The 14,564-nt window shown below is 38.1% G+C and overlaps 1 protein-coding gene across 1 annotated transcript in view; it reads left to right on the forward strand.

The window, feature by feature from the left end:
• The window catches only part of pam (peptidylglycine alpha-amidating monooxygenase), a 27,949-nt gene extending 13,587 nt beyond the window's left edge, over nucleotides 1-14,362 (forward strand). The window contains exons 14-26 of the mRNA XM_026340066.1: nucleotides 111-301; nucleotides 434-493; nucleotides 5,951-6,080; nucleotides 6,540-6,656; nucleotides 6,780-6,852; nucleotides 7,138-7,348; nucleotides 7,697-7,900; nucleotides 8,290-8,405; nucleotides 9,405-9,501; nucleotides 9,748-9,798; nucleotides 10,379-10,633; nucleotides 11,460-11,519; nucleotides 12,218-14,362. Coding sequence (XP_026195851.1) covers nucleotides 111-301; nucleotides 434-493; nucleotides 5,951-6,080; nucleotides 6,540-6,656; nucleotides 6,780-6,852; nucleotides 7,138-7,348; nucleotides 7,697-7,900; nucleotides 8,290-8,405; nucleotides 9,405-9,501; nucleotides 9,748-9,798; nucleotides 10,379-10,633; nucleotides 11,460-11,519; nucleotides 12,218-12,396 — 1,744 coding nt within the window. The 3' untranslated portion in view covers nucleotides 12,397-14,362. The remainder of the gene's footprint in view (nucleotides 1-110; nucleotides 302-433; nucleotides 494-5,950; nucleotides 6,081-6,539; nucleotides 6,657-6,779; nucleotides 6,853-7,137; nucleotides 7,349-7,696; nucleotides 7,901-8,289; nucleotides 8,406-9,404; nucleotides 9,502-9,747; nucleotides 9,799-10,378; nucleotides 10,634-11,459; nucleotides 11,520-12,217) is intronic.
• The last annotated feature ends 202 nt before the right edge of the window (nucleotides 14,363-14,564 follow it).

Consider the following 14,564-nt stretch of genomic DNA (forward strand, 5'->3'; position numbering starts at 1 on the left):
ATTAGAAATAGCATTACTCTTTACTGATCTACATTACATAAATATCGTCTGCCTTTTTGCATATGTATGGTTGTGTTTTATCCCTTGATGCTTTTCTGTTCTGTCTGCAGTGGTACCTCTGCTGATGAGATGTGCAACTTCTATATAATGTACTACATGGACAGCAAACATGCAATCCCCTACATGAACTGCATGGAGACTGGCTTCAAAGAGCTCTTTCAACATATTCCAGCTGAAGCCAATGTTCCCATCACTGTCAGTCCAGACCAAATGAACTCTATGATGCATATGGAACACTCAGGTAAAAGGTTTTTATTGAATGTAAAGTTCATTTTCACACTAACATCTATGCGTGCCTCTGTGTCTTCTTTAACTTGAATAATTTACCCATTTCAAGAAGAGCATGTCTAACTGAACATTTTCCCTCCTGAAGATCATCAGGATAACAGATTGCCAGTGGAGTCAGACAAAGCAGAGCCAGTGCCAGATCAGGGTGAGTTCAAGGACAATGAGCAGCACCAGTGTACTTTTATATCCCATCTCCCAGCTAATACAGATTCTCGGGACATTTTGTTTTATCTCTCCACTCAATTCACAATTCATCTGTCAGCTGTGATAATACACTAGTTACATTTAATTATTATAGAAAGTGGCTTAATCTCTGTGCCTAAGCTCTGTCTGGTTACAACTGTAAACTTTCACATTTTAAAGAGCTTATTCAATTAAATTCAATTCAATTCAATTCACTTCACTTCAATTCAATTCAGTCAGCTAACTCTAGTCTGTCTACTAACTGAGTCCCTTCTTCATGCCACCAACTCTAGAGAAATTCCCCTGTCCATATACCCCATATGAAAATATGGTCTGTTAATACAGGGTGCATGGTAAAGGGAGATTTAAATAAATAAAAAAGTGAGGAGCATTGTAATTAAACAAACAAACAAAAATTTTATCAGTGGGTTATACATAATTAGTGGTTTGTATGTGGTGTGGTTGTGTGTGTGTGTGTGTGTGTATACTATAACTACTGTGACTGTGTCAATGATTCATTAAATACATTCGATCACACGATCACACGATCATTATATGCCACGCTGTGACTTCCACAACCAACCGACAAACAGGATTTTATAGATGCACTTGGATATAAACGATTGGCCGCTGCAGCTAGATGATTTGGCATTGCAGCAAAAGTTGATTTTGTTTAGTGACAGAATGGTTCTGTCTCATATATCTTAGTTCCCCTGCTGTGTTACTAGACTCTGTTTAGATGAATGAAAATAATCCATTTTACTCTTAGTTAGTTACCTCTTCAAGGCAGAAAATTATTTGCAGCATCACATACAGGACATCCGATATTTTTCACTCCAAATAGTTTCTCAGTTAATAAGAAAAACGTAAGAACTACAAACCACAAGACCTGTAGTACTAACAAAACACATTACTTTGCATTTCACATTGGAGCTAAGTTATATTTTTGCATTGTAGTACATGGTATGTTGGGCCATTTAAATATGTTGAACTCCTTACATGTCTGGGCCATTCCAAAAGGTGAACTTGTTTGTACTGTGTAGTAGATTTAGTGGACATTCATTGTCTTAACTGAATTTACTTTCTCCTTAATGCTCAAACTGCACTCGACCAGAGCAAGAAAACCATTCTAAATTAAGATAACCTCACACCATATTTTTGGGATGAAGTTTCGTGTTGGTATTTACTGTAGTTTGGTTTTTGCCATATTCTTCTTAGCAATTCAACCTTTGTTCTTTCAGTCCATGAAACATTTCACCGGTAGTATTGTGTAGGGTCAGGTTGTTCTTTGGCAAACAGGTGTGCAGTGATGTTTTGGAGAGCAGCGTCTTTTTCTTCATGGACACAGAGTCCCTGAATTACTAAGATCCTAAAACGTACTAAATATTGTGTGCAGTCTTGAAAATTGCATGTTTTGTTTATGGGTGTAGAAGAATTGCAAACAAGATGAAGGCAGCCTAATCTTGCATGTTTTACTTGGAGAGTGACCAGTATAAACGCAAGTGGAAACAGGATCCAGAGGAGTTAAACCTGTTAGTGGGAGAGTTTAATAATAACTTTGATGAGCTACAGCAACAAAATGTCAGTATACAGGAAGAAACACTTGATGTAAAGATTTGCTTGCCAACAATCAGAAACCAGCACCCTCAAAAAAATCATGTTTGGCCAAAGCAGAGTTGGCAGATTCTGATATAATTATACATACACATCCTCTTTTAAGGAATTAAATATATGACTTAGTTTTATAAGAGATCCAGATAAAAGCTCCTAAACACGATGTCCTTCAACTCAGTTGTGTGTTGGTTATAAGTCCTTCTAAACAGCTAGCAGATCCAAATAGGACTTTGTTTTGAGGAGCATTGCACATCTATGGTCTGCAAAAGCACCCTTCACCCATAACACGTAGTCAATAGCTAACCCAACAGCTCCAAAACTGGATCATTAGACAGAAGCTGTGTTTATATTTTTTTCTTGTTACACGATTTAGTACCAGCAAACCTTTAGTAAATAATGCCCCATGTATATTAGCTTGGTGCCCACTTCTACGAAGAGTAGACACAGATTAAAGTTATCTCAATTTACAGACAGTCTAACTGTAGATAAATATCGATATCTAGATTTTGAGATTGAGTTTTGTGAAAATTAACAAAGGCCTTGATCCTTTTTTTTTACAAGTAAGTCAGAGTAGCTCTAATGCACATTTTCATGATTTCCTTGACCGGACTCCAGGTTTGCTAACCTCTCACCTCAGTTAGGTTTGGTTTAGATGGAGACATTCTTTCACACCTTGCTCCAATTTGTCCTCTTTATAAAGACTTGGTGCATATGTCTTTCTTTTTTTCTTTCTTTCTTTCTTTCTTTCTTTCTTTCTTTCTTACCTTCCCTTCCTTATTAGGATAACCGTCCAACTTAGCATTGCTATTCTTCATCCTTGTCACATTATCTGTCTCAGCTAACTCACAGTGACATAAATAATTCAATTCAATTCAATTTTATTTGTATAGTGCTTTTTACAATTGACATTGTCGTAAAGCAGCTTTACACAACCAAAGAAACTATGGAAGTTTATATGAACAGTGAATGTGTATAAATCATAATAATCAGATTGTCCCTGATGAGCAAGCCCGGGGGCGACGGTGGCAAGGAAAAACTCCCTGAGAAGGCATCAGGAAGAAACCTTGAGAGGAACCTCAAAAATGAATGAATAAATGTCACTGTGTCACCTACAATATTTAGACTCATGCAGCATCCAAATCAGCACACTCCCATCTCTTTTTTTACCATGAGTACTATGCAGTCTATGTCAAAGTCACGACCAAACAAGCCCATCTGATTTAAACACATTCATCTCTGTTTCGTCTGACTTAACAGTGGTGCTCCCAATATTTATCAGGCTTCTTTTCATGTCCTAAAAAGTTTCATCTGAAGGTTTTTGCTGTATTGTGAGAAGCAGTTGTCTTCTTGGACATTCTCAATGGAGGTTGACTTCATGCAACCAGGGCTGATCTCCAATAACATTGAGAGCACAATAGACTTTGCCTGTACCCTATAGTCTCTTTGTCTTTTATTTCCCTTCTTCCCTGTCCTTTTCTGTCTGTACAGGTGACCTCTATTCTCTTATTTCCAAGCTGCTAGGACAGAGTAAGGACATAGTTCACATTCATAAGTACAAGCCCAGCAAGATGCAGAGAGCCAAGGCTGAGTTGGTGACCCAGATTGATAGTTTAATGCAAAACACAGACCTGGGCTCTCCTAGTACCACACTAACCTTCCAAACCAGAGAGGATCCTGTTTTGATGAGGGACAAAGTCCACAAATTCCATCAGCTTGAGGCTATGGCCAAGCCACCAAGAAGCAATCTGCTAGCTGATGGACAAGGTGGGTCCTGGATGCTGTTCTGTTGTTGTCATTAGTGCTGAAAACATCCCCTTTTTTTGCTTAGTCCAGTATGGACTAGTAAGAACTGTAACACATACACCCAACACAAAGGTTTGAGTGTGAGAATGGAGTGATTAAAACCAGTGAAATGGTTTCCAACCAAATGTTCACATTTGAACTTAATTTTTAGAAAATCTACAAAAGAAAATGTATAGAATGTGTGAGTTCATGGAGATAAACAGATACCAGATGGCTCTGCAGTTTGTGCCATTAAACCATTGGAGGATGCAATATGATAAAGGAATTAGAAGCTTCTGTCAATGCTCAATAGAAAAATTTACAGAAGATGATGGAAATCTAACCTTTCTATTCAGTTTTGTATTAATTTGACAAAGGGTGAACGGGTGTCACAGCACAACACAAATAATGTTCATGTCTGCCGCTACTTTCTCTCTTCAGTGACATTTGCATCACAATTCATTTAGAAAGTTTGTCTTTCCTCAGCCAAGCACAAAACCTGTTTTGCAGTTTTTCAGATTTCTAGTGTTTCCACTTACTCTTTTTTATGCCCCAAATGAAAACGGACATAAAAAACAGATGAATGGAAACCTACCTGTGAAAAAACAAAAAATCATTTTCTCAGGACAATTCCTAGGTGAGATGTCTTTTTCAGACGCAAAAAATCTGAAAGTCGCCAAGGCCAGATGGCATGTCACTTTTATGTTTGAGAGCCTGTGCTGACCAGCTGGCCCCATCTTTACACAGATCTTCAACAGAAACCTGCAGGTGCATGAAAACGCTTCTTACGCCACAGTCATCGTGACTGTCCTGTTGCTCTGATGTCTGTAGTCTTGATGTCCTTTAAGTGGCCAGTGTTGGCCCACATGCTTAAGTAGGATCAGAACTAAGTGAAAATGCAGAAGTCAGATTGTTATTTTAAGCAAAGAAGACCTTTCATTATGAAGTCATGACTGGGTGCAGGTGGTTGTAAAGCCATAAAACTGTATAGCATTGGCTTTACATTTAGGATATTGCATTCTATATCTTGACCTAAGTGCATTTGCATTACCCTCCACTGGTTTCTTAGGCCATGGTGCAAAGTGACGTCTTCACTTGACATTGCTGCCACTTCCTTGTTTTATGTTGGAGATGAGGAGGAGATTTTGTAATGGATGAAGCTGCAACAGCCAGTAGGCTGGGATAAGCACTGATAACTTTAGTGCTTTGCCGATAGAACAACTGGGCACCATGGTGGTGCAGTGGTTAACCTTGTCGCCTCACGGTTTTAACCTACAGGCTGGGTGTTTTTCTGGGGGGAATTTGTATATTCTCACTGTGCCTGTGTAGGTTTCCCCTGGGTATAGCGGCTTATTATATTCCCACAATCCAAAGACATAAGTGTGTAACTCTGAAATACCCATAGATGAGAATGTGAGTGTGAATCTTTGTTTCTGTATGTTGGCCCTGAGATGATGAACTGGTCAGGATATTTCCTTCCTTTTATCCAGTGACAGTCGGGAATGGTTCTAACATCCCAGTGGAATAAGCGGTTGAGATAGTAGATGGATGAAATGTTAACCTTCATTTTCAAGGCATTCTTCCACAAGACTACTATTTTGCAGACCTTCCTTTGTGGTTTGTTAGGATTTGGGCATTTTATCTTCAATAATGACTTGTACGAATATAATGACAGGTGGGGGGTGAGGCACTGATGACTTTGACTAGTCCTTTTGATAAATGTCCACACTATCCTTATAAAAATGTTTGCCTTGACTTTTCAGTGCAGTTGCAAAGCATTTTAAAGCCAAGCTTCGGTACGCATCAGTTGAGTGCATGCTAACTTATTGCAACATTGTATTTGTGTGTATGCTTTTCCATCGTCACTCAGGTGGTTTTAATTTGATTCAGAGACACATTAATTAAACCTGAAACAGAAAAGCTGTCTTTGTGAAGCCTTGCTTGTCAAGCTGCTGAATGGGATAAGTTAAGTTTTCACTTTAACTTGTGCCCTCATGTCTCTGTGTGTCTGTTTGTGGTGTAGACTACCATTTGGAGCAAGTGTCAGCATGGCCACAGAGTTCTCTTCAGCTGGGACAGGTGTCAGGACTTGCCCTCGACTCAGATTCCAACTTGGTGATTTTTCACAGAGGTGACCACCGCTGGGGGGCTGAGTAAGTTCCTTACATCCAGTGTTTGTTGATATGAAGTGCCAGTACTTGAAACTAAGAAATCTTAATTAATAATGTTGTACTTGTTGGAGTGTTTGTCACCTCCACCCCTTTCAGGTGTTCATAACATAGCATTTTACCTATATTTACATAACAGGTTGCATATGTGGTTTGCACTATAGGCCACATTTGCTCTTTATTATAGTTGCCTGGGACAAGTATTTATTGTGTATATGTATTGTCAGATCTGTGATTTAAGTGGTAGTGATTAAAAAGTACAGTAATTTTGCTGCTTTTAAACAAACAATGAACAAAGCTTACATCAGTTTAACTAAAATGGTGTGGGTGACAACTAACAAAATTTAAGAAGAAGTACAAAAGTGCATCAAAGGAATGTGAAAAGTTGTTGCACTCTCTCAGTGGACCTGCCATTCTAAAGACTCATCTTGGTTTATTTTCCAGCTCCTTTAACAGACAGGCTAGATACCAGCAGAGGTCCCTTGGTCCCATCCAGCAGTCCACTATTCTGGTTGTGGACCCAGCACAAGGCACCATCCTGAAGGCATCTGGGAGAAACATGTATGTTACAGTGTGGTTTAGTCTTCTTTCTAATGAACAAAAATGTTGAGCACAGACCTGAACATTTTGCTTTACAACTAGAGTAAAAGCTGCTTTGTAATGATGCAGTTTTCTGTGTTACAGGTTTTACTTACCTCATGGAATTACCACTGACAAAGAGAACAACTACTGGGTCACTGATGTGGCTCTTCATCAGGTACCTATTCTAACCTGAGCATGTTAGCAAGCTGTTTATAGCTATGATTATGGTAGATAATCAGGAGGTGTAAACTTTAAAGGGGTTGAAAATCTATCATAGACACTGCAGAAAGAGATTTGAAAGTTGATCATTTATACAATTGTATGTAAATTTATGTCATTATTCTATGCCATTAGACAAAACAGTCTAGGGTTCTTCAAAACTAAGAACAGAGTTTTCAATCACACCTGAAATCCAACACATGGACCAGTAAAAAGGTCTCCCTTACTCTGCATTTATTAGGTGTTAAAAGTGAGCAGCGACGGCACAGACAGAACCCTTCTGGTCCTTGGAGAGGCTTTCATTCCAGGAAGTGACAACGACCACTTCTGTCAACCCACTGACGTGGCTGTAGACACAGAGACTGGGAACATCTTTGTGTCCGATGGCTACTGTAATGCCAGGATACTGAAGTTCTCTGCTGATGGAAAATACCTTTCTCAGTGGGGTGCAGGTTAGAACAAAACTAGACACACTCACACTAACCGGAGGTGAATAAAACAGTGGAAAAGACCCTGTGACTTCCATACTTAGCACACACAAGTCTGTCCTGTAACAAGCATCTATGCCAAGTAGCCAAGGTTTGTTTATAGAAAGCTTGTTAATTTTTTTCTAAGATTCAATAAAAAATACTTTTGTATAGTGCCAAATCAAAAGGCACTTAAGGCACTTTGGTGTTTAAGGTTTAAACCTTACAAAATATAACTGTATACAGACTGTATATAACTGTAAACATTCAGTAGACTGACCACTGGAGATAGTCTGCACAGTCAGCTCTCATATCTCTTTTTTCTGACTGAAGGTTCATCAGACAGGAGGAGAAGTCTACCGTTCCACATCCCACACAGCCTGGTGTTCCTTCCTAACAGACGGGAAGTCTGTGTGGCTGACAGGGAGAACGGACGTATTCAGTGTTTCGTAGCTAAAACTGGAGAGTTTGTCAAGGAAATAAAGAAAGAGGAATTTGGAGGGGAGATGTTTGCCATCACCTACAGCCCTGCTGGAGGTGAGATGAATGACTGTGTTGGCCAAGGATATTCATCTTGTCCCCCTCTCTACTAGTTTTTCTGTTTTGATGTGGCCAACTGTGGATATAGAACTATTTAAACTCTGGGTTTGTCACTTTTTTCTATCTATTTTCCTCCAGAAAAATGTGCACAGCAGTTTTCATGGTTAGGACTACTCCTTTACAAGCATAGTACTTACATAGTGTCTTCCAAGAGAAGGAGTGGAGGAGTAAAATAGTGCTGATGATGCTGTTGAATTGCAATTAAAGGAAATATATACTCCAGTTTCTGGATCTTAATCCACAGTAGGGCCTAAAAGTTAGCATATTCACCATAATGGTTAAAATTGTTTCCTTTTGTGTTTGTATGTGTCTGTGTGTTCAAAAAGGTGGCTTGATCTTCGCAGTAAATGGAGATTCTCTGCATCACTCAGCTCCACCCAGAGGTTTTGTAATAAGTTATTCAACCAAGGCTATTTTGGATACCTTCAGTCCAAGCACAAAGGTAAACACACACAGGTACTCTCGCTCACTCCTGTTATACAAAGACCAATGAACACAATAAAAACTCTGATTTGAAGTACAACACACACAAAAACAAAATTATATTTAATTAGCTCTCAATTATAAAGCTACTGTTTTTATTAGAAGCTAATTGGAGTCACATTTAATGGCCAATTAATGCAAAATGAAATGAAAATCTGAAACTCTAACTTTGTACCCTTTTCTTAAGATTTGCACTATCCTCACAGAACTTTCATAACCTTTCATTTGATGCATTGTAAACCATTTACCCAAAGAATTCAAAAATGCCTCTGTATTTAAGGTCCAGTAGAAGCAGTAACTGCACTGTGGAGATATATAGCCAAGGCCGAGGATAGAGATTAGATTAATTAATTACTGAAATAAATTCAAAATGATCTGCAGGGAGGAATCAGTCTAAGTATGAGCGGGGTTTTGCAGATGAATCTAGAGCCGTTGTATATACGAATATATCCATGCTATTCGCAGGGAGAATCTGATACTTTTTTCACAATAGTTATGATTTTATTTGTAAAGAAATTCATGAAATCATTGCTGCTGAGTTTAGGGGACACACTTTGTCAGCCTGGCTACAGTGCTGAAAAGAAACCTGGGGCTGTTCTTATGATGAATAATACGTGGTTCTAGCTTTACAGATGGCTTTTTTATATATTATTAAACTGTCTTTCTAGGCTTGGCAAAATTCATCTACATTAGTGAAACACAACCTCCTTTCCAGCTCACGTGATTTCTGCTTTAAGCTACAGATTTGTGAATTATACCATGGAGCTAGCTTCCTCTGATTCACTACCCTCTTTTTTGGAGGGACAACAGTATTAAGTTTTTTTGGAAGTAAGGTTGCAGTATTATCAGCAAGACATGAACTGTACCCAGACCAATGGAATACAATCCTTTTTTGGTAGTAGTTATTGTTTTTTTTGCCTAAACATTAGCATTAAACTGTATTTTCCTTCATTTGCAGGAGTTCAAAATGCCTCACGACATAGTGGAAACCAGAGATGGCAGCGTCTTTGTTGGCGATGTAGGCAGTAGATTAGTCTTCAAGTTTACCCCTGAGAGTAAGTTTCATTCAAATTCAAACTATTACACGTTGTCGTGCACAGAAACAAATTCAGCTTGTGGGCATGCATGAAGCTAAATTCTCTGTAGGACTGTACTGTAGGTGAAAATAAAACTAGTATTTCACTTCTACATCTCCATACAACTTAAGAAGTATATGGAGATGTAATTGAACTTTGCAGTGTTATTAAAATGCTTTCACTACTGCAAAATTCCCTTATTTTTTTTCCATTTAAATTTTTCAGAGTTACATCGCTCTGTCAAGAAAGCTGGAATCGAGGTTCAGGAACTTGAAGGTGAGTACAGCTGAGTTTTAAGGCCATTACACACCAAACCAACACCAAAGAAATAAACAATGCCCGTCTAATGTCGCCAATACACGATAACGCTCTAAACCAGCAGGTGGTGTAATCTGCATTCTGACAAGGAAACCAGAGTAGACCTGGACGAAGTGGAAGTGTTTGCTTGCTATTTTCACACTACTCTCATTCAGCACAGATGGTTTATAGTTACTAGTCATCACGAACATGTCTGATAAGAGGTTGTAAATTGAACTGGGGTCCACTTCTCTTAAGATAACATGTTGATTAAAAAATGTTCTAACCTCAAGTCGGCAAATTGTATAACTCTCGTTAATGTAGTTTAGAAGCTGACATCTGCTGTTGCTCCAGTGTACTTGTAAAAGCCTGATGTCAAAAGATTTAATTTAAAGTATTCTTATATAAAGTTTAAATAAATAAGTGAGAGCAAAGTGACTACAATGAAAATGGTAGTTACATGTTGTATGGTTGATTCTGTGTGACCTCAATGTAAAAAAAAAAAAAAAAATCATTCAGCAGAGACCTTGTTAAACATACCATGTCGGTCTTTGTGCAGAAATGGAAACATTTGTCCAAACTAAGATGAGACCGGAGCACAACATGTCGAAGACAGCAGCCGTCCCACAGAAGCAGACTGTGGATCAACATCCCCATTCAAAGGAAGGGGTAGAAATGGAGGAGGTGAAGAAGAAGATTGCAGCAAAGCCAAACAGGGAGGCAGGTGTGCTCCCAGCCATCATCACCACACTGTTGCTCATCCCTCTGCTGCTTGTCGTCTCTGTGGGACTCTTCATCTGCTGGAGAAGAAACAGTATGTACTATATGACAATAACACCATGGCTAGTGTACAATAGAGGTCTTCATGGTTCCATAACTTCTGACCCAACCCAATCACAGCCTGTGAAAAGCTGACCCAAAGAATGGCCCGATCTGAGCGCAGGTAGAACTGACAAATTGACCCAAATCGAATTAAACCAGACTCAAAATGTGATTGACCAGATTAGACCCATCCCGAACAGAAGGTGAACACAATCCAGCAGCACAAATACGCTGACATGTCACTTGGTTTTACCTCCTTGTGCTCATTTTCCTTTGACTTGCTCTATATGTCTGCAAAAAAACACCTTCACTTCCATTCTCCTCGCTTCACTTTTGCTTATTTTCTCGGCGGCTATGGTAACAAAAACCATGACATCAGCAGCTGACAACGCTCAGTTTCATGTCCGCTTCGATTTATCCCACTTCTGGACAGGTTCAAATACAGACCAGAGACCTGACAAAGTAAGAAGGAGACCTGACCTGGCTGGATTAGACTGAGCAGAATTTGGACCTGACTGGAATCAGACCTGGGTTGGGTCCTAGGTCCTCAGAACCAAATGGACCCTACAAGACCTCTAGTGTACAGATACAGTATGACTAGGTTTAAAGGATAGTCCACGTTTATATTTCTATCTAATCTATCTCTTTCATCCATACATTAAATGTAATAACTAAGTAATTCACACTGTAATGTGTACCCCTGAAATTCAAGTCAAACTCCAGATGTTTGCTGTGGGAACATCTACTTTGTTGTATGTAATGGAAATGTTTGCTCAGCGTTCAGCTGAATATTCTAAATTTTGTTTGAATATTTGCAGATCGATTTGAGTCAAAAAGTGAGCCCAGCTCAGTGGGAGGAATTCTGGGGAAAATAAGAGGTAAGTCATCTATTTTTTTACCAATAGAATAAGTATTTCAATTCAAACTTGTAGCCATTGTATCATGTCTTGAGCTCTGTAGAGATCTGTTTTTTGTGACCTCAGTTTTTGAATAGTTTTTAAATCACTGGAGCAGGTTGAGAAACATATAGATGTGTATTCAATATTCAGCTATTTAAACAAATAACTCTGTGGAGCAGCATCTTGGATTACATGCATACAATGCTTCTAAATGGCATTAACATTTTTAGAGACGCTCAGCTGTATCTGTTTATGTAGTGAAACCCCTACAGGGTTGTGTCAAGTTAGGATTTAAAGTGAAAAACAGGATTCAAGTGAAGCCACACTTTATGTTACACAGGATCACTTTAAAAATGTTTCCTGTTAATTTATCTAAACTAAAAATCCTATTGATTTGATTATATGTCCGACAGTAGAACCAAAAGCATTCCAAAGGCTCTGCCTCTCAGGTAATGTCACAGTATGTCAACAGAACACATAACAGATGAGGTTCATCTTCACTACTTTGGATATTCGTACGTTTGCCCAGACTAGAAACATGTCAAAGCATCAAAGAGTTATTTTTATATTGACCTTGATTTTACATTTAGACCAGAAAATTCTTGAGAATGTACCTTGAATGGATTATTTGTCTTGTGTACTTGTTGGTGACACACGATTTTCTCCTCTGTGGGCAGGTAAAGCAGTGGGTAGTTTGAACCTGGGGAACTTCTTTGCATCTCATAAGGGTTACAGTCGTCAGGGCTTTGACCAACTGAGCACTGAAGGCAGTGATCAAGAGAGAAATGACGAGGACAGTAGCGACTCTGAGAACGAAGAGTACTCTGCTCTGCCGCCTCCTCAGTCCTCCTCCTAGATGCTCTAAGGCCAGCCACCCACTTTCTGCTTACATTGCCAAGATGTATTTTATTCATCACGTGTGTCACTGTTGTGTTAGCTGCCAATGTTATTGTTTATATATTTGAATATATACTGTATATAACAGTGCAAATGATTGGCATAATTTAGACATTTTAGTTTTATTTAACTTCCCTGTGGTCTTAATGCAGCCTTGGTGGCATGATTCATATTATGATTAATGTTTGTTTTCCATAAATCAGACTATTTATAATAATTTAAATTATTATCATGATCCACAAGACAAATGTTTTATAAATGTTGGATTCAGCCTTAAAATACAACTAATCCTGGTAATGGGCTGTGATAATTCTACCTTTTATTTGTGCAGTTTCCCTTGTTTCATGATTTTCTTTTAATGAAACTACGGGATTCTGTGAAATAGGTTTTTACAGGTAACAGGTAAAGCGAATCTACGCCCATTGCTAGGTTTTATTTGAACTCTTACATTAACCAAACTTCACTGAATTACCTTTTTAGATGGGGGATTTCTATGACTGGAATGTGGTCAATTATTTCACAGTTATTTGATTTATATTTACTGTATTGTCAAAGTAAACCATTAGAAATCTTAAGGGCTCTGTTTTCACGGCAGTACTATCACCAGCTCAAGCAGCACAGTGACTGTATTTTCCTCACCTGAAGTTCACAGCTGCACAGCTGGAAGACGAGTGTTAACTGGTGGGAGTGTAAAGAGAGTCCTGTGTGTCCTGAAGTTGGAAGACGTCCCTGCAGTTTAACCCTAACTCATTGTGCATGGGACACTTCACATACATTACACTTGACAGTTGTATTTGCTGTGTTGTGTTGTCACTGTGTACGATAGAGTTGCAAGATTTTAGGAAAAGTGGAAATACATGTTATGATATGACTATTGACAATATGAGAATGAAAACAGAAAGAGTTTGATGTCATCCTGTAAATGGTTTTTAGTTGTAATTGTAATAATTAAAAAAAACAGTATAGAGCATTGTCACGCCTCATGGTGATTAGCTCACTCTGTGCTTGCTCCAATAAAACAGAGCCCTTAGGAAAATAAAACCTTCACTTTTTTATTGGTCAACAGTTGATTTTACTGCTCAGTGTTTTGACTGTGTGTCAGAACAAAACATTTCAATAGCCAAGTTAGGAATTCAGTCATTCAAGAGTACTTACTGAATTGTATAATTTTATTGTGACTTAAAATGGTTTAACAGCACTGTAATAGTATACATATACAGTATATACAGTTTAGTTTTACTGAAAAAGTAGTTACACACACAGAATAGGTTGGTCTGTGTTTCAGTTCTGTATCATTTCACTTGTCATTTTGTGCCTTTTCATGTCTCTATATTGCCTTTTTCCATCTCCTGCCAATACAAAATGTACTAAGGGATGGAAACAGCTGCTGCTATGAGAGCTCATACTTCACTTATTTCTCTCTTCCATTCAAGTGAAAATTTACTATATCATCTATATATATAGATATAGATATAGATATATGTATATAGATATAGATATCTAAATATAGATATAGATGTATATAGATGATAAAGGTAATTCATTAGTTTATAAGGATGTGTGAGTGAGATTGTGGGTGTCTACAATGCCAGTCAAACATTGGCAGTCTCGAGCATTGTAACAGTTTATGCATCAGTCTCACTAACTCTATAATTATCTTCCAGCCTAAAGGGAACATGACTGTTTTACTTCTACTAATCACATTGTACAGTGGTTCTTGAAAGTTTGTGAACCTTTTAGCATTTTCTTTTATCTCTTTTCTCTTATTTCTGCATAAATAATCTAAAATATGATCTGATTTTCATTCAAGTTCTAAAACTACATAACAGGAACCTAATTAAAGTAATAAAACAAAAAAAAAAAAAAAAAACGACACTGGGTTCACAAATGTTCAAGCACTACTGTGTATACTGTACTTTCTAATATTTCTATCTAGTGTTAAATACTTGCTTTACTTTTCACAACGGAGCAGGTTATGAAAGTACAGCAAATACTTGACTAGGTGTAGAATAGTTTGAAAAGTCAGATCTGCATCACCTCATAAGGTAATGCTGTAATGCTGCAACTAAGAATCATTTTTATTGTTGATTAATCAGGCAGCCAAGAACTTGATCAATTGTTGTATTT

Source organism: Anabas testudineus, chromosome 22 (genome assembly GCF_900324465.2).
Source record: "Anabas testudineus chromosome 22, fAnaTes1.2, whole genome shotgun sequence".
Taxonomy (NCBI): domain Eukaryota; kingdom Metazoa; phylum Chordata; class Actinopteri; order Anabantiformes; family Anabantidae; genus Anabas; species Anabas testudineus.